The sequence below is a fragment of the Halichoerus grypus genome, chromosome X (assembly GCF_964656455.1).
Source record: "Halichoerus grypus chromosome X, mHalGry1.hap1.1, whole genome shotgun sequence".
Taxonomy (NCBI): domain Eukaryota; kingdom Metazoa; phylum Chordata; class Mammalia; order Carnivora; family Phocidae; genus Halichoerus; species Halichoerus grypus.
The window spans coordinates 16,337,664-16,359,854 of record NC_135727.1 but is presented as its reverse complement, the minus strand read 5'-3'; the positions used below and the strand labels follow the sequence as shown (position 1 = coordinate 16,359,854).

At 40.1% G+C, this 22,191-nt stretch overlaps 1 protein-coding gene across 2 annotated transcripts; it reads right to left on the bottom strand.

Moving 5' to 3' along the window:
* Positions 1–10,143: 10,143 nt before the first annotated feature.
* Positions 10,144–21,133, bottom strand: MMGT1 (membrane magnesium transporter 1). 2 transcript variants are annotated; one of them, XR_013444778.1, is made up of 5 exons: positions 20,808–21,133; positions 16,921–16,973; positions 14,810–14,913; positions 12,990–13,207; positions 10,144–11,797 (listed from the first exon to the last, which is right to left on the bottom strand). XR_013444778.1 is itself a non-coding variant. In XM_036098310.2 (4 exons), the coding sequence occupies exons 1-4, from the start codon at positions 20,884–20,886 to the stop codon at positions 13,048–13,050; spliced, it is 396 nt and encodes a 131-aa protein (XP_035954203.1). In that variant the 5' UTR covers positions 20,887–21,133; the 3' UTR covers positions 10,144–13,047. The 2 variants fall into 2 exon arrangements, 1 of the variants encoding a protein (XP_035954203.1); XM_036098310.2 differs by having other exon boundaries at positions 10,144–13,207.
* Positions 21,134–22,191: the final 1,058 nt, after the last annotated feature.

The following is a 22,191-nucleotide window of genomic DNA, read 5'->3' as shown; positions in this document are numbered from 1 at the left end:
CCCTTTCAAGATTTCTTGTAGGGCTGGTTTTGTGTTTGCAAATTCCTTTAGTTTTTGTTTGTCCTGGAAGCTTTTTATCTCTCCTTCTATTTTCAATGACAGCCTAGCTGGATATAGTATTCTTGGCTGCATATTTTTCTCATTTAGTGCTCTGAATATATCATGCCAGTCCTTTCTGGCCTGCCAGGTCTCTGTGGATAGGTCTGTTGCCAATCTAGTGTTTCTACCATTGTAGGTTACATATCTCTTCTCCCGAGCTGCTTTCAGGATTTTCTCTTTGTCTCTGAGACTCATAAGTTTTACTATTAGATGTCAGGGTGTTGACCTATTTTTATTGATTTTGAGAGGGGTTCTTTGTGCCTCCTGGATTTTGATGCCTGTTTCCTTCCCCATATTAGGGAAGTTCTCTGCTATAATTTGCTCCAATATACCTTCTGCCTCTCTCTCTCTTTCTTCTTCTTCTGGGATCCCAATTATTCTAATGTTGTTTCATCTTATGATATCGTTTATCTCTCGAATTCTGCCCTCGTGATCCAGTAGTTGTTTATCTCTCTTTTTCTCAGCTTCTTTATTTTCCATCACTTGGTCTTCTATATCACTGATTCTCTCTTCTGCCTCATTTATCCTAGCAGTTAGCACCCCCATTTTTGATTGCACCTCATTAATAGCCTTTTTTATTTCGACTTCGTTAGATTTTCGTCCTTTTATTTCTCCAGAAAGGGTTTCTCTAGTATCTTCCATGCTTTTTTTCAAGCCCAGCTAGTATCTTTAAACTTATGACTCTGAACTCTAGATCCGACATTGTACTAATGTCCGTACTGAGTAGGTCCCTGGCAGTTGGTACTACCTCTTGTTCTTTTTGTTGAGGTGATTTTTTCCGTCTTGTCATTTTGTCCAGAGGAGAATAGGTGAATGAGAGAACAAAATGCTAACAGGGTAACAACGTCCCCAGAAAATATACTCTAAACAAATCAGGAAAGACCTGAACCCGGGGGAAAAGAAAGGGAAAGAAAGAAAAAAGAAAAAGATAAAAACAAACAAAAACAGAACAAAACAAAAAAAACAGAATATGATCAAATATGATCAGGCTGGTGCATAGATCAGTGCCACACACTAGATTTTGGGTGTATTTTGGTCTGTTAGAAGAAAGTGCCTCCCAAAATTTTAAAGAAAGAAAAACTTATAGATGTACAAAAATAAGGGTTGATATGATGAAGGTATGGAATATGACCATAAAGATGAAAATTATAAAAAGTTTTATAAAAGGAATTGATAAGAAGTTGTTTGAAAAAAGAAAGAAGGGGATTTTAAAAAAAAAGGGAGAGAATGTGATCAGGCAGGAGACTAGAACAAAGCCATATACTAGAGATTTAGGGTGTATTTTGATCTGTTAGAAGAAACTATATCCCAAAATTTTAAAGAGAGAACAACTTATATATATATGCCAAAAATAAGGGTAACTACTATGAAGGGATAGAATATGACTCTAAAAATGAAAAATAAAAATGTTTTTTAAAAAAGGGATTGATAAGATGTTGTTTGAAAAAGGGAAAAAGAGGGGCGCCTGAGTGGCTCAGTCATTAAGCGTCTGCCTTCAACTCAGGTCATGATCCCAGGGTCCTGGGATCGAGCCCCACGTTGGGCTCCCTGCCCAGCGGGGAACCTGCTTCTCCTTCTCCTCCCCACCTGTGCGCTCTCTGTCTCTCTCTCAAATAAATAAAATCTTTAAAAAAAAAAAAAAAAAAAGAAAAAGGGAAAAAGAAAAATTCAAAAAAAAAAGTTAAAAAAAATTTAACTTTGAAAGACTAAAGAATCATGGTAAAAAAGCCATGGATTCTATGTGCAGTATTGCCCTAACACTGGAGTTGTGCCGTTCTCATTGATCGGTAAACTTGGTCTTGGCTGGCTGTTCTCACTGATCTTCTGGGGGAGGGGCCTGTTGCCATGGTTCCCAAATGTCTTTGCCGGAGGCGGGATTGCCCCGCCCTTGCCCAGTCCGGGCTAAGTCATCTGCTCGGGTTTGCTCTCGGGAGCTTTTGTTCCCTGCAAGCTTTCCGTACAGCTTTGGGGGCGGAGAGTGAAAATGGCGGCCTCCCAGTCTCCGCCCCGGAGGAGCCGAGAACTCGGGGCCCCGCTTCTCAGTGAGCCCCCAGAGAAAAGCAGTCAGTCACTCCCGTCTCCCCGGTCTCCGGCCACACTCCGCGCTCACCCGGCCTGTGACCGCGCCTCTCTATCTCTGGCACCCGACCCCGTGTGGAGTCTCCAGACCCAGTAGATCCCTGCGGTGCGCTCCCGTGCCGCTCCTCCCAGGGGAAGAAGGTGAGTCTCCCCGGATCTGCTGCTTGTTGGGTCCCTGCTGGAGGAGCAGTGGCCCGACTGTGCCGCGGATCACGGTTTATGGCAACCCCGAGCTGAGAGCCTGTGCCTCGGCTCCGTCTCTGCAGCCGGCTTCCCCGCTCCAATACCTGGGAGCCCTGCCACACTCAGGCGCCCCTGGTCTTTCTGTGACCCCGAGGGTCCTGAGACCACACTGTCCCACGAGAGTTCCACCCCCCCCTTAGCCACTGGAGCGACGTCCCTCAGCGGAGCAGACTTCTAAAAGTTCCGATTTTGTGCTCCGCGGCTCTATCACTTGCCAGAAGCGGCCGTCAGAGGCCCCCTCCCCCGCCGTCTATCCTCCCGAATATCGCCTCGGATTCACTTCTCCGCACGTCCTACCTTCCAGAAAGTGGTCGCTTTTCTGTTCAGAGAGTTGTTGCTATTCTTTTCTTTGATCTCCTGTTGAGTTTGTAGGTGTTCAGAATGGTTTGATCCCTATCTAGCTGAATTCCTGGGACCAGACGAAATCCAGGTCTCCCACTCCTCCGCCATCTTGCTCCCGATATGAGGAATTCTTAATCTCAGTTAACAAACTGAGGGTTGCTGGAGTGGTGGGGTTAGGAGGGATGGGGTGGCTGGGTGATGGACATTGGGGAGGGTATGTACTATGGTAAGCGCTGTGAATTGTGTAAGACTGATGAATCACAGACCTGTACCTCTGAAACAAATAATACATTATATGTTAAAAAAAAAAAAGGAGATAGTAGGAAGGGAAAAATGAAGGGGGGGAAATCAGAGAGGGAGACGAAGCATGAGATACTATGGACTCTGAGAAACAAACTGAGGGTTCTAAAGGGGAGGGGGGTGGGGGGATGGGTTGGCCTGGTGATGGGTATTAAAGAGGGCACGTATTGAATGGAGCACTGGGTGTTATACACAAACAATGAATCAGGGAACACTACATCAAAAAGATAAATAAATAAATAGAGAAAAAAATGAAAAATAAAAATAATGATAACAAAGAGTAAGATATAAGGTTAGCATACAAAACTCAATTGCTTTCCTAAATACCAACAATTAAAACTGGAATTTGAAATTTAAAAAACAATACCATTTGCAACAACAGTATTGTGTTGGCTATTCAGGGTCTTTCATCTTTCCCTATAATCTTTACAGCCAGTTTGTCAATAACTACAAAATAACTTGCTGAGATTTTGATTGGAATTACTTTGAATCTATAGATCATGTTAGACAGAACTGATATCTTATTGATACTGAATCTTCCAATTTGTGAACATGGAGTATCTCTTTATTATATAGAATTTGTGGTTTTCCACATAGAGATCCTGTACATATTTTGTTTGATTTCAAACAAGATTCAGTATTAATAAGATATCAATTCTGTCTAACATGATCTACAGATTCAAAGTAATTCCAATCAAAATCTCAGCAAGTTATTTTGTAGTTATTGACAAACTGGCTGTAAAGATTATAGGGAAAGATGAAAGACTCTGAATAGCCAACACAATACTGAAAAATAAGAACAAAGATGGAGGACTCACACTACCCAATTTCAAGACTTAGTATAAAGCTACAGTAGTCAAGAGTATGGTATTGATGAAAGAGGAGACATATAGAAGAATGGAACAGAGTAGACAAACCAGAAATAAAGCCACACATATAGTCAACTGATTTTTGACAAAGGAGCAAAGGCAATTCAATGAAGAAAGCGTAGCGTTTTCAACAAATGGTGTTGGAACAATTGGATGTTCATATGGAAAAAAAAGGAACCTAGACACAGATCTTATATCTTTCACAAAAATTAACACAAAATGGATCATAGGCCTAAATATAAAGTGAAAAACAATGAAACTTCTATAAGAAAACATAGGAGAAAACCTAGATGACCGTGGGTTTGGAAATGAGCTTTTATTTTTTAAATTTTAATTTAAATTTTAGTTAGTGAACATACAGTGCAATATTGGTTTCTGGAGTAGAATTCAGTGATTCACCACTTATATACAACACCCAGTGCTCATCATAAGTGCCCTCCTTAATCCTCATCTCCCATCTAGCACATCCCCCACCTACCTCCCTCCATCAACCCTCAGTTTGTTCTCTATCGTTAAGAGTCTCTTATGGTAGGGTGCCTGGGTGGCTCAGTTGCTTGAGCATCCGACCTTTGATTTCAGCTCAGGTCATGATCTCAGGGTCCTGAGACTGAGCCCCATATCAGGCTCCATGCTCAGTGGGGAGTCTGCTCAAAGATTCTCTCTCCCTCTGCCCCTCCCCCTGCTCTTTCTCTTTCTTTTTTTTTTTTTTTTTTAAAGATTTTTTATTCATTTATTTGACAGAGCGAGAGAGCACAAGCAGGGGGAACAGTAGAGGGAGAGGGAGAAGCAGGCTCCCCGCCAAGCAGGGAGCCCGATGTGGGGCTCGATCCCAGGACCCTGAGATCATGACCTGAGCCGAAGGCAGACGCTTAACCGTCTGAGCCACCCAGGTGCCTCCTGCTCTTTCTCTTTCTATAATAAATAAATAAATCTTTGGAAAAAAGAGGCTCTTATGGTTTGTTTCCCTCTCTCCCTTTGGAAATGAGCTTTTAAATTCAAAACCAAAAGCATGATTCATAAAAGCAATTTGATAAGTTGGACTTTACTAAAATGAAAAACTTCACTGTGATAGACACTGTCAGGAGAATGAAAAGACAAACCACAGACTGGGAGAAAATACTTGAAAGACACACGTCTCTAAAGGACTTGCATTCAAAATATACAAAAAATTCTTAAAACTCAATAAGAAAACAAACAACACAATTTGAAATTGGGAAAAAGATCCAAATAGATACTTCACCAAAAGACAAATACAGCTGACAAATAAGCGTATGAAAAGAGGCTCAACATCATTTGTCATCAGGGAACTGCAAATTAAAACAAGATATCATGGGGCGCCTGGGTGGCTGACCCAGTTAAGCGACTGACTCTTGGTTTTGGCTCAGGTTGTGATCTCAGGGTCATGAGATCAAGCCCGGTGTCAGGCTCTGCGCTTAGCAAGGAGTCTGCTTGTGACTCTCTCCCTCTGCCCCTCCCCCTACTGTCTCCTTCTCTCAAATAAATAAATCTTTTTAAAAATAAATAAGCAAATAAAACAGGATACCTATTAGAATAGCTAAGACCTGACCATGCCAGCAGCTGATGAGGATGCAGAGCAACAGGAACTCTCATTCACTGTTGATGGGAATGCCAGATGGTACAGCCACTTTGGAAGACAGCATGGCAATTTCTTATAAAGCCGAACATAATCTTACCATATGATCCAGCAATCATGGACCTTGGTATTTACCAACTAATAGGAATAATTATGTTCACACAAAAACATGCATGCAAGTGTTTAGGGCAGCTTTATTCACAATCGTCAAAAACTGGAGATGTCCTTCAATAGGTGATGGGTAAACAAACTGTGGAACATTCATTCAATGGACTAGTATTCAGAGATTTTAAAAAATGAGCTAAGCCACAGACAGACATGGAGGAATCTTGAATGTATACTAAGTAAAAGAAGCCCATCTAAAAAGGCCACATACTGCATGATTCCCCAGCTATATGACATTCTGGAAAAGGCAAAACTATAGAGACAGTAAAAAGACCAGTGGTAAACTGGGGCTCCAGGGAGAGGGACAGGGTTGAATAGGTGAAGCGCAAGGGATTTTTAGAGCTATGAAATTATTCTATATGATAATGCAATTGTGGATACATAACATTATGGATTTGTCAAAATCTGTTGAACTTCAGGGCACAAAAAGTGAACCCTGGTGTATACAAATTTTTAGAAATCATTGAGGTCAGGGGAATTCCAGGGCAGAAGGCAGAATGTGACAAAGCAATCTAACTGTATTAGACTTGTGAAACAAACATACTGAAGGAGAGGGGGTGCTGACTTAAGTAACTTTGGAAATGAGTGGGGTCTGTAAAATAACGGCAAACACACACACAATCGCTGCTGTAGTTGGAAATGTTGTCTTCCATGGGAGTACAGGGTAATGTTTCTGAAATTGTGTATATACTGGATTTAACAATTCAAGTAAACGGGTAGCAGACGGTGGGAACCAGGTTTCTTAGTGTGGGAGTGGAAGTCTGCAGATCAGCAGGAGAGGTGGTTAGAAAGATTTATGTGGTGATGGATGGAACATCAGTATGAATTCGTGTTTCACGTAATAGAAATACAGAGGTTACATCCAGAAATATTTATATATGTATATATGCACAGGTTAGCGCACACACATATTTTCTTGCTCTGTCAGCTGAAAGGGCCTCAAAGCAACAAAACGCCAGCAGCACTGGGTACAACTAGGGCCCAGATCCTGGTTTCTAATACCATTCTTCTGTAAAAGGAACCAGGTTCCCTGGAGAAAAGGCTGATTCTAGGACTGGGGAAGGAAGTATACACGATGAGCCGGGGACATCTTGTAGTGCCAGAAAGTATGGAAGTGCTCAAAACAAAACAAAAAAGTCCAAAAAATTTTTTACGAGTATGTCAAAGGGAACAGGAGCCCAATGAAAAGCTCTCAATGTCCAAAACTAGAATAATTTCAACCTCAAAATAAAGCAGTGTTACAGGATAACCCAAAGTATAAAAAAAAAATCCAAGAGCCCAAACTCCTATAAATAAATGATTGAATAAATTAATAAGTGGGAAAGAAGAAATATACCTCCTGTGCAGAAGAATGCCAAATAATTGATGTAGATCCTCCATCCTTGAGGAGGTGGAGCATAATTCCCCACTCCCTAAGTGTGGGCTACGCATAGTGACTTCCTTCCAAACAGTACAGTATGGAAATGGGGAAAAAAGGGTAGCTTCACAGTGGAGAAACCTGACAAACACTAACTTAGGTGATCAAGAATAATATCAACAGTGGTAAGTCATGTTAATAAATATGCACCCTTGATACGGTAACAATAGCACACATAATCCTAGTATAATAATGGTAAAAACATCAGACAAATCCCAATAAAGGAACATTTTACCAAATACCTGACCAGTATTCTTCAAACTTGTCAAGGTCGGGGCGCCTGGGCGGCTCAGTCGGTTAAGCATCTGCCTTCAGTTCAGGTCATGATTCCAGGGTCCTGGGATCGAGCCCCGTGTTGGGCTCCCTGTTCAGCACGGAGTCTGCTTCTCCCTCTCCCTCTGCCCCTCCCTCCAACTTGTGCTCTCTCTAAGAAAATCTTAAAAAAAAAAAAAAGCTGTCATCAGAAACAAGGACAGTATAAGAAACTGTCACAGCCAAGAAAAACCTAAGAAGACTCACAATTAAATGTAATGCAGTATCCTGGATGGAGGCCTGGAACACAAAAAGGACATTAAGTAAAATCTGCAGAAACTTGAATAATAACTGTAGTTTACAATAATGTATCAATATTGGTTCCTTGCTTGTATCAAATGTCTCATGGTAACCTAAGATGTTAGCAGTAGGGGAAACTGAGTATGGGGTATGCGGGAACTCTGCACCATCTTCCCAATTTTTCTATAACTCTAAAACAGTTCTGAAAAATAAAGTTTATTTAGAAAATATCATTTTAAAAAAAGAGGTAGGGGGACTGTTTAAAATTAGAAACTGGAGAGACACACTGAACAATATAGTTTGCGAACCTTGGTGGGGGCAGCTATGAAAGTCATTCTGGGGACACATGGGGAAATTTGAATATAATATTGGATGATTCACCATTTTCTTCAGGGTGAGAGTGGTATTGTGGTTAAATGGGAAATGTCCTCATCCTTATAGGAACAGAACACTGACGTATTTAGGGATGTCATGGTGTTGTGAAGTGTGATTATGAAGTCCACACTTAACCATAAACTATTCAGGAGGGGACAAAAGCACGTTTGGAGACAACAAAAGCAAAAGTGGCAAAATGTTAGGAATGGTGACCAAATGAAAAATGTATTGGCATTCCTCATAGTATTCTTTCATGATTTCTGTAAGTTTGAAATTTTTCAAAGTAAAATTTTAGAAAAATATCAGTAGGATTCTAGAAATGGACAAAATGATACTAAAGTCCCTCTGGAAATATAAACATGCATGAATAACTAGGAAAAAGTCCTGAAAATAGTAATAATGCAGTGTGGACTAGCAATGTGAAATATGAAAGTGTATAGCAACTTAAAATAATTAAAAGACTGGTAATTTTTGTAACAGACTTCAGAGCTCAGAAACAGATCTAAATATACACGGAAATTCAATGTATGGATGAAGATGGCTTTTCAAATCAGTGTGGGGAAAAAAGCAAAAAAGTGGGGCTGTGATAACCAGATAGCCATTTGGAGAGAAAAGTGTTGAATCCTTACCTCATTCCTTCTACCTAAATAAAGTCCAAATGAATCAAAGATTTAAAGGTTAAAAAAAAAAACTTAAAAGTACTGGAAAAATACATTAAATTTATTCTTAAATGTAAAGAAGGCCTTTTTAAGCAAGGCATGAATCCCTGAAGCCATAAAGACTGATAAGTTTAACTACATAAGTAAGTAAATAAATAAATCAATCTCAGGAAAATATTCTTAAACATATGACAATGGACCAATTTTCTTAGCTTACAAAGAGCTCATACAAATCAGTAAAAAACAAATCATCTAATAGAAAACAGAACATGACCACACAGTTCACAGAAAATGAAATATAAGTAACCAATAAGCATGAAAATGTGTTCCATATCCTTCATTAACATGCAATATAGCTAACGCAAGATGTAAGATATCATTTATTCCGTTTCAGATGATCAAATGTTTAAAAGTTTAGTACCCAGTATCAGCGTGGGCCTCGGAAATAATTGTTCTTACAAATTATACGTGGGAGAATAACTGGGCCAAGATTCCTGGAGAACAATTTGGCAATAACTACTTAATTGAAAATGAAAAATACCCTTTGATCCAGCAATTCTATTGCTAAGAATTAACTCTGGGTATAATCTCATTATAACTATGTTCACTGCAATATGGTTTAGCTATAGTAAAATATTGAAAACAACCTGAGATCCTCTCAGTGTTTGAACATTTGTAACACATTCCTACATTGGAAAACCACACGGTCATTAAAAATACTGAGGTATTTCTGTATATTCTGATACAGAAAGATCTTGTAAGACACAGGTAGCAAAAAACAGCAAGGTACAGAAGAATGTCTGATTCCATTAAGGTAAAGTTTTTAAAATATATATTTGCTGGCAAATAATTTTTCCCCAAACGAATATACAGGATACTCTAAGCTGATTCCCTTTGGAGAGAGGCATTAGGCACAGGAGGGAAGGGGACAAGTTTTAATGACATGCCTTTCTGTACCGTCTGATTTTTTTGTTTTTGCCACATGCATATATCATCTTTATTTTTCCCTTTTTAAAGAATACTTGATTTGGATAAGTGCCAAGTTTTACAAACCAGAACTGCCCCTTGGGTTTTCATCAGACTCTGGATTTGCCCCCTGATGCTTTTAATCATAATGATTTCCCGTTAAGTCTAAAGTTATAACAAATTTGTGATGGAATGATGGGACACTGCTACTCAAGGACTGAAATTCTTATACCCCAAAGGTCCTTTGATAATTTAGAAATATAAATGAGATTACACATTCTATTTCGACTCTAAAAAAAACATAAAATTGCAATTCGACTTTACATGTACAATAAAAAGTAAAGTATCCATTGAATTTAGTAGAACAGCATCACAGTTGGAAAAAAAAATACAGTCATAAAATTATCTCTTACATTTTTCTGGGGACAGAGAAGAGAATGAGATTTAAAAAACAAAAACAAAAACAAAAACCACTACCAAAAACAGGGTGAGACAATCATTTATTTATTGGACAGGGCAAGGCCATTTAAAGAGAGGAAACATATCCAAAAGAAGGTGTTTAGCTTGGTGTTACAGGCATCGATGTTCACAACAAACAACACTACTCAATACATCATGGAAACAGGCCACATACAACCAGGAAGCTGCTGTCATGCCACTCAAAAATAAGCCACAGTGCTTTGGAAACAATCATTAGGGAGTTACAGAGCATCATGGTCTCCAATCCGCCGATCTGCATTTTCTGTGGCTGGGCCATTAGCCCATAGCATTTGGCTGGTTCCCTAGTTATTCAGAAGTCTCTTCCTATGTTCTAGAGAGCCTTCAATAGTGCACACTTCTGAATGTCACTAAAATCACAATCAACTGCAGGCTTAACTAGCTTACATCACTACATTTTTTTTGGACTACCCTAGGTAGTCATGGACTGTCTCAAAGTATTATAAATAAAATTCTGAATTTAATCCTTATAGCACTGTTACGATGCACCCAAATCACCTCTATTCCTATGGTACATACTGGAAAAAGAAAACAGAAATTCACTGGAGGAAATTGAAGAAGAAATTTGGGAAGCTCACCTGGCCCGAGGTATACAAGCTGCTAGCAAAGTTAGATGCACCTGAAAACTATGTCAATTCTCTGCCAAACTATGGGGCATCATTTTTACTGGGACTTTCCTGACTGGGCAGGCAAAGATTTCAATATCCATTCTAGAGACTAGCCAAAATATTATAAATAGTAGTATATCACGAGTGCTTGGTTATGAGGAAAAGCCATTCAGCCTAAGATTGACAAAGAAACGTGGTAAGTGCCTGGCCCTCCCTACTCCACATCTACTGATTTGACCAACCACTTCCTTTCACAGCGATCACAGTTCTCAAGGGGAGAAGTTCTCACTCCACATCGAACAAAACTATACTTGGGAAGCCAGTCACTAAAGACCAGACATTGTGAGAATCCATTCATATTAAAGGACCAGAATAGGCGAATCTAGAGAGGCAGAAAGTACATTAGTGGTTGCCCGGGGCTGGGAGGCACTGGGGCAGGGGGATATGAGAGGCGCCCACTAAAGGGTACAGGGTTTCTTCTGGGGGTGATAGAAATGTCCTAAAATGCATTGTGGTAGTGGTTGTACAACTTTGCGAATATATGACAAAACATTGAACTGTACCCTTTAAATGGCTGCATTGAAGGTATGTAAATAATAAAAAAGGAAGGCAGCCCCCAAAGAGAAAAGGCTCTTTCGAATCAAGTCACACCTGAGGAAATGGCAGGCCAGCCTGATGGAAAGAGCTTGTTTCTCATACAATATTTTGATTTAATTATCACATTAACCCCTGAATTCCATTTTTAACTCATTTCTAAATTATCTTGGGCTATCAGCAGATTTCTAACTTTGTTCTCCTTAGAGAGCAGAGTCAGTGTTCCATTGATATATTGGGTTGGCAAAACAAAACTAAACAACAGTAAAAGCTCAATGACAAAAGAGTCTCGTGCTTTGGGGCTGTGTGTTACCAGGCAGAATAGAAGAGCTGAAGTCCATTTCTAATGGGAAAAATGCCATCCAGCAGAAGGGCCTCTTATGACTCTTGCCGAAAGCGTGTTGCTTTTCAAGTCTGCATAGTTATTCCCTTTGCACCTATACAATTCAAAGAAAGCAATGTTTTCATACCTGTACAGTTCAACAAAAGCAACCTCCTTTACAAAGAAATATTAAGCTCCCTGCAGATCAAAGGGCTAGCCAAATCCCCTAAACCCAAAATTACTGTTTCTAAAAAAAAGTCTACTCTGTCCCCTCATCCTCAACTTCGGCAGCATCCAACAAAGATGGAAAAACTCTAAGCCTGCTAACGAATCCGAAGCTATAAAACAGTTTCTTAAATGACTTTAATTGTTTTTCATTGAAGATATTAGTTCCAAATATTTAAAACATATTTGTCCCAATGCCTTTGAAGCCTACCTTTGATGAGAAGTTTCCTTTAGTTTTACTAATTTGCTAGTTTAGTAAGCAATAAAATAACAGAGACTTTGAATAAGTTAAACTGGCTGATGACGAGTAATCAGTTTTCTTCAGTGATTACTATTTTTCTACACAGGCAGGATAATTCATGAAATCATGAACGGTCTTTTGGTCTATCTTCAACTATTCTTTAACTACATAACCAACTGGGGAAATTTCTGACAGAGAAGTGAAGAGAACACAAGTAGCTTTACAGCAAGTTGAATTTGTTAAATATATTTATGACAAAGAATTTCTGACACAAGAATTGCTCACTGCACACAGAACCCCAGAGAAGTGATGAAACAAGACAGTCGATGTTAGGAGGTATATGGGAGTGGGGTGGGGCAAGAAGTCATGAGAAATTAAAAACTGGCAAGCATCTGCTGAAGCAGAGCCACTTTTTAGGGGTCGTAAGAAAAACTGATAAGCCACCATTTTGGTCTCTTTAGAGAAGTCCGTTTGTTGTTAAGAACCGAAGACTTTTTAACTTTCATTCATGCTGCAAAATGCAGTAGTCACATTATTTCCAAAAGGATCCTAAAAACTCAAGTGCAAAAGAAAAGAAATCTAAGAAAATAAATAATTACAAAATCATCAACATTTTTCAAAGTAATGTGTTCAAAACAGTGACTTTTACAAATGATATGAATTTGTTTTAAATGGAAAAAAGAATTCTCTCTATGAAAGATCAAAGACTCATTTCACATATAACTTATACTCCATTAACGATCTGATTAACAGTGTACAAACAAGGGCCACAGACTTTTTTTAATTAGGTCTGAAAGATCAATATAATATAAATACTGATGATGGGGGGAGTGTTTTATACCCCAAACTCCAATATTCCAGCTCTGTGTCCTGTCCTATTATTATAATTTGTAAAAATCTTAACGACGCAGTGATTCAAGTTTTCGTAACTTCAATGATGTGTTCGAGGACAATGCATCTTCATTTGAAGAGTTTGTTGTATCCGAAGGCCGGAACAGTACTCGACCACGATGGTTAAATACATAAAATGATGGGTGATTCCTTAATGTGTCAAATGTCCTTAAAAGAAAAAAACAAAGTATCCACTTTAGATACACCTGTACAAAAGCCTATTTGAAAACAAGCAGGCTTCTAATGAATTATGAATTTGCTATGGGTTATACTCTTAACTAAGTTTAAATCCATGAGATCAGGCTATACATGGCAATCATATTGTGTCTCGTGATTTTTTTTTTCCTGTACAAGGAAAATAAGAAACCTGGAAAAGCAACATAAAGCTCTCAAATCTTTCTTTCAGCCACTCCTTCCAAGATGCCTATGACTATAGCACAAATAATCGCTCAGCTTTAATCACTTCTATATATCTTAAAACTAGCTAGCCCATGCCAAATAGTCTTTTAAAAAACCAGTACATAGATTGTACCTTTGATTGTTCTCATTTGGCCCTCACTATTCAAGCAATATGATCATTTCATAGATCTGTTTCCAAGAATCTTTCAAACACAACAAAAAAACTCCTTTGGCCCTTCTGTACCTACTGTTGTCCAAACTCATATATTTTGCTACCACCTACTAAATTTATATATTTTGCTACCACCTACTTAATGCCATTCTGTTTTACTTCTTTCTTTCCTGGCCCTTTGCCTGTGATTCTTGGTAGACTCTTTGTAAGAACTATAGTGGGTGGTAATAGTAGAGTATCCTTTCTTCTTTCCCAATGAGATATGTGTAGTCGAAAAAAGTTCACAAACACCTAAGTGTACGGCTTTTAGTACTGGTTTGATTAAACATTATTTTCCTGAACAAAGACAACTCTGCCTTGATAAAACTCAAATCTCAAAGTCAGCCCACCTAAAATTCCAAGCATACTCCTACATAAAACAGGAAGCCTGACATGTGACTATTTAAAATGTAAATTGAAAAGTAAAAGTAACAAGGGGGTGAGTTTCTTCTAACAAATAAATGTTTATTGTGAACCCTTCTGAGGACACATTGTAAAGGGTTAAAATTTCCAGGCTCAAGAAGGTAGGTAAAGTCCAGAGATGGAATTGAACAAAGCTAAAGGATAACTTTATGAAAGTAAGCAATATGGAAAAGACAAGCAAGCCAAGCTCAAGAAAATAGCTTAGAAGCAGCACAGGAGAAAAGAGAAAGCAGAATAACAAATATACTGTAATCCAAGAATGGGAAAAGGCCAAAGAGCAGTTTAGGTCACAGTCTAGGCTCAAGTGATAGAGGAAACGGACCAAAAACCCCTATTCTTCCAAAGACTAAGCTGGGACATGAGGATAAAAAGAGGAAAAAATGGAAGGGAGGGGGGTGGGAGGGGAGGGAAGGAAAAAAGAAAAGATGAAAGGAAAACATTTCTGAGGGAATATCTTCCTATTTGTCTATCCCCTTCCACCCATCGAACCAATAAATAATTTTAGGCAAATATAACATGACATCTGAGTCTAATGTCAATAATCTGTCATTCAACTTCCATTTTTCTATCATATCAAACACTGCCTCAATATTTTGACCTCATTATTCACACAAACTGCATCATCAAAATGTAAAAACAAAATCAACTTTTATGTACCAGAAAACATACATTTTAAATTATGTAAATGAAGCAAAACCCCTATGAAACGAAGTGCCTATGAAAAGGGAAGGACTTACTTATTTTTTAGTTCTGAAGTGGCATCCATGTCTTTAAACTCTCCTGCAATATGAACTATACCATAACAGGTAACTGCAAAGGCCAGAAGTGTCTGAAGAACTATCTGTGAGTATAAAGATTGAGATTATCAAATAACATACAAATGTTATCATAAAAATTTATAATTTTCCCTCCATCTCTTTTTAGCCTCTGACACGTATTTCTCCCAGATCCTATCAAGGAGTCAATTCTCACTTTAAATAATTTGAACTCAGACACAATAAAATCTTCTACAAATTCTGTGGAGCAGCTGCAAAAATACTTCTAGGTTTTGCTCAAATAGCCAACAGGTACTGAGCCATTCAGAACTCAGTTACCAACTATTACCTGCTTCCAAGAGCAACTAAGAATTTGTTAATGTATTATTGTTAAATATCATAGAGTATAAAGAAGAATACCCCTGGACCCACCACCCAGCTTAAGAAATAAAACTACCAGTCCCTTTCAAGTCCCACGTGTCCCTCTCCAATTATTTCCTTCACCAACCCCCTCAAAGTTAACGATAGTTAACTATAGTTAACTATTGTACTGAATTGTATATTAATCAATTCTTTAAGGCTTTTCTTTATAATTTTACCAGATATGTATGTACCTCTAAAAAGTATATTGCTTACTTTTTCCCATCTTTGAACTTTTTTTGTGAGATTCATCCCTGTTGTAGTATATCCTTAGAGCCATTCATTTTCTTTGTATTTTATATTTCATTATATGAAAATACCACAATTTATTCATTCCACTGCTGATGGCTATGTGGGCTGTTTCCTGTGTGTTACTTTCACAATGCCTATAGAGATATCCTGCAGTAGGTCCCCTGGCACATGGGAGTAGAATCACTGGGGGAGAGTATACACACATTCAACTTCACTAGGTAATACCAAAACGTTTTCCAAAGAGGTTGTGCAAGCAAAAACTTGCAATGTTTGATATTAACCAACCTGGGATTACAGGCACATTTGATTTTCTTGATTGTGATTTTTCTGCATTTTTCAGACTTCCCAGTTTGTAAACAGAAGCAAGCCATTTTAAGTAGATATAAATGAATATGTGTGTGGTATTGGGGGAGGGGTAATCTACCACAAAGCAAAGCAAAGGTGATAGGAGAGTGGCTTAATAGTCCCATCTATCATAACTTTCATTACAGACAACTAAAGTCAAAATTAGCCACAAGCTATTACTCTAACTTTCTGAATTAAAACTAATGTCACATGTTATACCAGCTTACACATTCCTGCCACCAGTGAACCAAGACCTATTTCATACAATGCAATCATAGGCACCATTAACAAGAATGTGGCAAATCTATGAGTTATCATGAAGTTACGTCAAGATAAATAATGTTAAGTAATAAAAGGCTAATTATAAAACTATACATATATACACATAGATAATAACTTTTTAAAAGAAAAACTGTTTTGATTAGGTAAAACTATACATAATGTAAACAAAGAATGCTGTTTATGCACAGGAGGAGAGCTGAACTACTGACATACTCCAAACTGGTGGGAGTAGCAGCAGAACTGCTGAGCAGTGAGGTCACTTGTCTTTTTTATTGTATGGGGTCAGTTTTACTTTTTACGCTTACTGCTTGATTCTGTTACAAAGAAGTTACTATCTTGTCATTTAAAATCCATTAAAGATAAAAAAAAAAATGGTGAGTGAAGTTCACATATCATTTCAGCTTAAAAAAAAAAAACACTTCCTTGTTTTTCTTTACTTTTGCCACCTACATATATGTCCCTAAACAATGTTTAGTTTTGCTTGTTCTTAGACTTTACATAAAAAGGAACTTTGCCAAGAAATAAAGTCAAGTAATCAACTTAAGTCCATCTCAGACTATGAACAGAGCAACTTCTAGAACGACTACTTAAACTACAGTTCTAGAAACCAAACAGAGAAATCTTTTGTTTCCAAATCTTTGGGTTTCACAATGAGTGACAAAGAGTAAAGTAGTGAACAGATGTTACTTCATGTCTGGAAAATTTTAAGAGAACAAGAACCTGTAAAAAATTATTATAAGCTATGTGGCTAATTTTTAAAATATATTTTAATGGAATATAAATGACCAACTTACATCTATTGGCAGTGATTCATCTTCCTTTTCTGTTAATCGCATATAAGAACGATCTATAAACCAGAAGCATACCATTAAGGAAATTGTAGCCCATTTTTCTTTCTTAAAATGCAAGCAAATCAATATACCAAAGAAGCGGCTGACTTATATGCTACATAAAGTAATGCTAATCCCGGATTCCTCAAAAACCTCTATCTTCTAAGGCAGTCAGCCTGATCTTGAACTATTTTACTTTCATTATGACCTGCTTTGTCACCTTATAAAACACGGTAAGAGTGAAAGGTGAGCAAGTATGAGGAAGAAATATCTAAACATGTTTTTTTTTCTTTCGGTACTATGGGAAAACTAGAATCCTCTGAAACTAACAAGTTTCTTTCACTAACTGGTCAAAGAAATCACAATTATTTAAAAACGGATAATCCTACAGAAAATCTCAACTCTGAAATAGCACCGCCATCACATAGTATGGATAAAGTAATACTGGCATGGACATGTTTTTTTCCTGAGAGACTATGTTGGGGCAGTGGTGGGATAGGAGAAATTCCAGAACGTCAATTTCTGCCTCTCTGATTAAGTCCTAATTCTGCTGCTGCCTTAGCCTCAGGAAGCAGCAAGGTATGAAAGAAAAGGACCAGGATTTGGAAGCTGATAAGCCTGGATCATAAAACCAGCTCCTCCACTTACTGTCACTGACTTTATCTCATCAAACCTTAAGCCATCTTCATGCACTGTAACATGTATCTCAATTTCAGAGTGTTAAAATGTAGGAGTGGGAGGGGGAGTGTGTCTTAGAATCAAAGAAATACAGTATCTTTCTGCTAAGTGTCTGCAACAGTAAAATGGGGATAGTGTGAAGATTACAGTAGATACATGGTAGCCATTCCGCCCTAACAAAGTTCATCCCAGCAGAGGTGCGCGTGCCACAGTACAACAGTGTGCTTGCTATCTGCTGCTACGGTCTGACAGGACACAATTAGCTTCAAAGGTAACTATTAGTCCTTTTGCAACATGAGCATTATAAAGAGGTCCCACTGCAGTGACAAATGCCACAAGGCATTCTCATCTCACCGGAGACACAAAAACACAAAATCCTAATTCTAGAAAAACCTGGCACAATCCCTACTTAACAATGTGCTGTGGACTTAAAAACCCAAATTGCTGTGAGTGAACATGCAGTGACTCTTAAAAGAAAATGTGTTTAGAGACATTTCTGAAGTTTTATCTTACAGGTTTAACATAAGGACCGGTGTAAAAGAAACATCAATCCAATACCAAAAACAGGTTTGGCTAACTTCCTATTTGTCCGTTCAATTCCTAGCCAGCTTTCTTCTTTGCATGCAGCCTAACCTGACTCTAACACTACCTCTAACCAGGCATTTCCTCATCTGTAAAACGAAGGGGTTGGACTTTAGAGATCTCCTTGCTCGAGTACTGTAAAATTTTACAGCTGAAGCCAACTGTAGAAAATGACGCAGTACTCCACAGTATCCTGATCTCTAGGGTAGTGCTTCTCAAACGAATGTGCAGACAGATCACCTGGGGATCTTATTAAAATGCAGATTAGGATTCAATAAACTCTGGGGCGGGGCCTGAGTTTCTGCATTTCTAACAAGCTCCCAGGCGATTCCCTGGAGGCTGGTCCGTTGAACACCCTTGAGCAGCAAGGCTCTAAGATATTCCCTTAACCCCCTCGTCTCCCACCTCCCATCCCCGGCCTGTCTCCACGCATCCTGACATACTCTTAGCATAGCATCTGTATCACTTTATTGTGGTTCTTTACTGATTCCACTTGACTTTGAACTCCCTTGGGGCATCACTGTACCTCTGGCACCTAAGCACAGCGCAATTTCGACCACTTACACAAAACTGAATTTCATAAAGCAGTGTAGCACACAGGCTCTAGAGTCAAACTGCTTGTCTTTGAATCCTGGCCCCACCATCATCGCTGTCAGTTTGTGCAAGTTTCCCAGCTTGCACAAACTGCGTGTCTCAACTTCATCTTTCAAGAGCGGTAACAACAACAATAGCTACCTCACAGGGCTTTTGGTAGGACTGAATTAGATAATACATGTAAAGCGTTTAGTTCAGTGCCTGGCACATAGTAAGCATTTAATAAACGTTAGCTATTATTATTGTTATCATTTAAGACTGGAGCTTTGGAGAAACTGTCACAGAATAGAGAAGACCGGGGAAACATGACAACCAAATGTAATGTGATACCCTGCTTGATCCCTGGAATAGAAGACCTTATTGGAAAAACTGGTAAAACCCAAATAAAGGTTAGACTTTAGTTAGTAGTATTATACCAATGTCAGTTTCTTAGTTGTGACAATATACCGTGGTAATAGAAAGTGTTATCAATGCAGGAAACTGGGTGGGGGTATACAGTAACTCTACTATCTTTGCAACTTTTCTGTAAAATTTCAAAATAAAAATGTATTTAAAAAATAAAGCTGAGTTTCCACCAGACAAATGTCAATACATGTTTGTAAAAAGTAGTTAAAATAACTGGATCATTTTAATTCTATATAACAAACAAAAGGTTTTATCTTGAAAAAAAAAATTAAAGCTTTGGAGGAATTCACATTTCATTTTCTACTTTATTCCTGAAGATGGAAAGTAATCTAGCAAATGAATAAAGTTCAACTTTGAATTCACTTCCTTCATTCAACAAATTTACTGAGTACCTACTGTGGGGAACATTGTGCTAGGCACAAGGATCGCAGCAATGAACAAAAAGGGGTGCCCTCGTGGGCTCTATAGGCTGGGACAAAGGTTAGCAAACTTTTCCCGTAAAAAGTCAGATAACAAATATTTTGGGCTTTGCAGGCCATACCGTCTCTGTGTCAACTACTCAACTCCCCACTTGGAAAGCAGCCAGACAATACCTAAACGAATGGGTGTGACTATCTGCCAGGAAAACTTCATTGATGGACACTGAAACTTGGATTTTATATAATTGTCATGGATCATAAAATGATATTCTTTTGCTTTTTTTCCCCGACAAATTAAAATATGAAAACATTCTTAGCTCACTACAAAAACAGAAGAGAGTCTGCATTTGGCCCACAGGCCAGTTTGCTGACCCCTGGTCTAGTAGAGAAGGAAGACCACAAAACAGATCAGCTGTCTCAAGACGGCACTACCTCCTCTGCTAGACTCCAAGTTTCTTCTTGATGATACAATTGTATGTGTATGCTAAAGTACTTTTACTTTTTTCTTTTAAACTTCCCAGTGACTCTGTGACATAGAAAAAGCAAGAATTAAAATCCACCTCAATGAAGGCTCAGAGAAGGGACATGACTTGCCCAAGGTCACACAGATTTAGCGGTAAAGCAAGTTTTTCAGAACCAGCCCTCCAGACTCCCAGTCCAGTGCTCTTTCTCCTGTATCACAATGCCCCCATGAGGCAAACGGTCACTTAACTTCTCAATCTCTGCCTGGACAGCCCAGAAGTGCCCAAGATGTTGTCCACCTAGTTGTCATGGGACCATGAGCATCGAGGTCCTCAATCTGACACTTTGCCTGCTCAGTCCCACGCTGGATCTGACATCACCTGTCCCGGATTCCCGGACCTACTCCCTCTCTGGCCACCCTGCAGCCTGACACAGACTCCCTCTTTGCCCACCCTGCAGCCAGCTCAGAGCCCTCTCCCAGACACCCTCTTCCCCTTCCACCCCTGCTGCCATCTCAGGTGCCCATCTCCTCAAACTCAGACTCCGAGCCTTCCACCAGGAAGCCCCGCGCCGCTTCTCGGAGTCACCACCCAACTCTAAGGGCTCAAATGACCATTCCTGGGACACTCGGTCCGACACTCCCTCAGGGCGCTCCCACACACCACCCCCGGAGTCCCACACAGGAGCGGTCGCGGTTCCCCCAGCACTTACGCTGCGCAGCGGAAAAGGCCGCGTGGGCTAGGGCAAAGAGGCCGACGCCCACCAGCCCCTTCCACAGTGACGGCGCCATGATTCCGGAGAAGCAGCAGCCCAACAAAAGAGGCGAAGGGCGGCGAGCGGTTCCTTCTTCCACTGGCGGGTGTCCGCGCAGCGCAGAGAGATGACGTCACCGAACCCCTGGGCGCGAAGTGCCCCAGAGGTGGAAAAACCAAAGAGCCGTGAGAGAGCGGAAGCAGGAATGCCGGGAAGAAGGGGAAAGCGACACGGAATAAGGTCCGCGAGTGACCATGAGCCGAGCCTGCGTGCACGGTCTCTCCGTGAGGGGCGGAGCTAAACGGAGAGCGTACCGAAGGAGGCGAAAGCGGATCAATGGGGAAGCGGAGCGGAAGGGCGCCAGCGAATGAGCGCGGGCCGCGGAGCAAGGGGCGGGGCCCGCGAGAGGCGCGGGCGGGGCCGAGGGGCGAGGCACCGGGAGGGCTGGAGGCGGAGGTTCAAGGCCGGCGGCGCTGGGTCTCTACTCCTCGCAGGGGGGTTTGTTTGTTTGCTTTGCTTTTCCGTCCCGCTGGGTCCTTTGTTTTCTGCTGGCGGGTACAGTGCTTCAGCCCTCTGGGAGCCAACACTGCTGAAGGAGGCAAGGGTGTGAAAGCGAAGAGGCGGGTGGGGTGTAGAGGAGAACAACCCGGTATTTGGAACCCCAAACACGTGGCACGCGTGGGATGCTCCGTAAAAGTTAGTTCCCTTCTCCTTACCTTCAAAAGGTCTTGAAGAAAGACTCGCGCCCCAAGGGGTGTGGTGCCGCGCGGAAGGGTTTTGTCCTGAAGAGAGGCAGTTTACCTTAGGGAGAAATGAAAGGGGAGGAATAAAAGGACGCGCACAACGCCAGCCCACCTCTATCTCTGATCAGAAAAAAAGTGTACTCTCCTTTCTCGATTTGTCTTTGTCTCCATCCCCTAAAATGTACACATTCATTAGTGAGAGTCTCCCCTTCTTTCCACTCTGCTCTCCTATGGCGAGCTCACCTCTTCATTCCCACCGCAAGCGGTAACACAGTAATTCCAAAGTGACATCTCAATCTCAAACGTCTCTCTTTGGCTCCAGACCTGCATTTCCAGACCTGCTAATCGCTTATTTCTATCCTGCGGCACTTCAAACTGAATATGGCTAAGACGGAATTCATCCATTTTTCCAAACTCTGCACCAACTCCTCCAGTGCCCCTTGTCTGATTGGCACAGCGTTGTAAGCTGCGTATCACAAGGTAAATGCCCTCAGCCCTGTCAGGATTCTACTTTCTAGCTGCATCAATTTTGCTAACTCTCATTTGCTCAAAGATGCCTATCCTGGACACCCCTTTTAAACTTGCAGTCTTCCCATTCC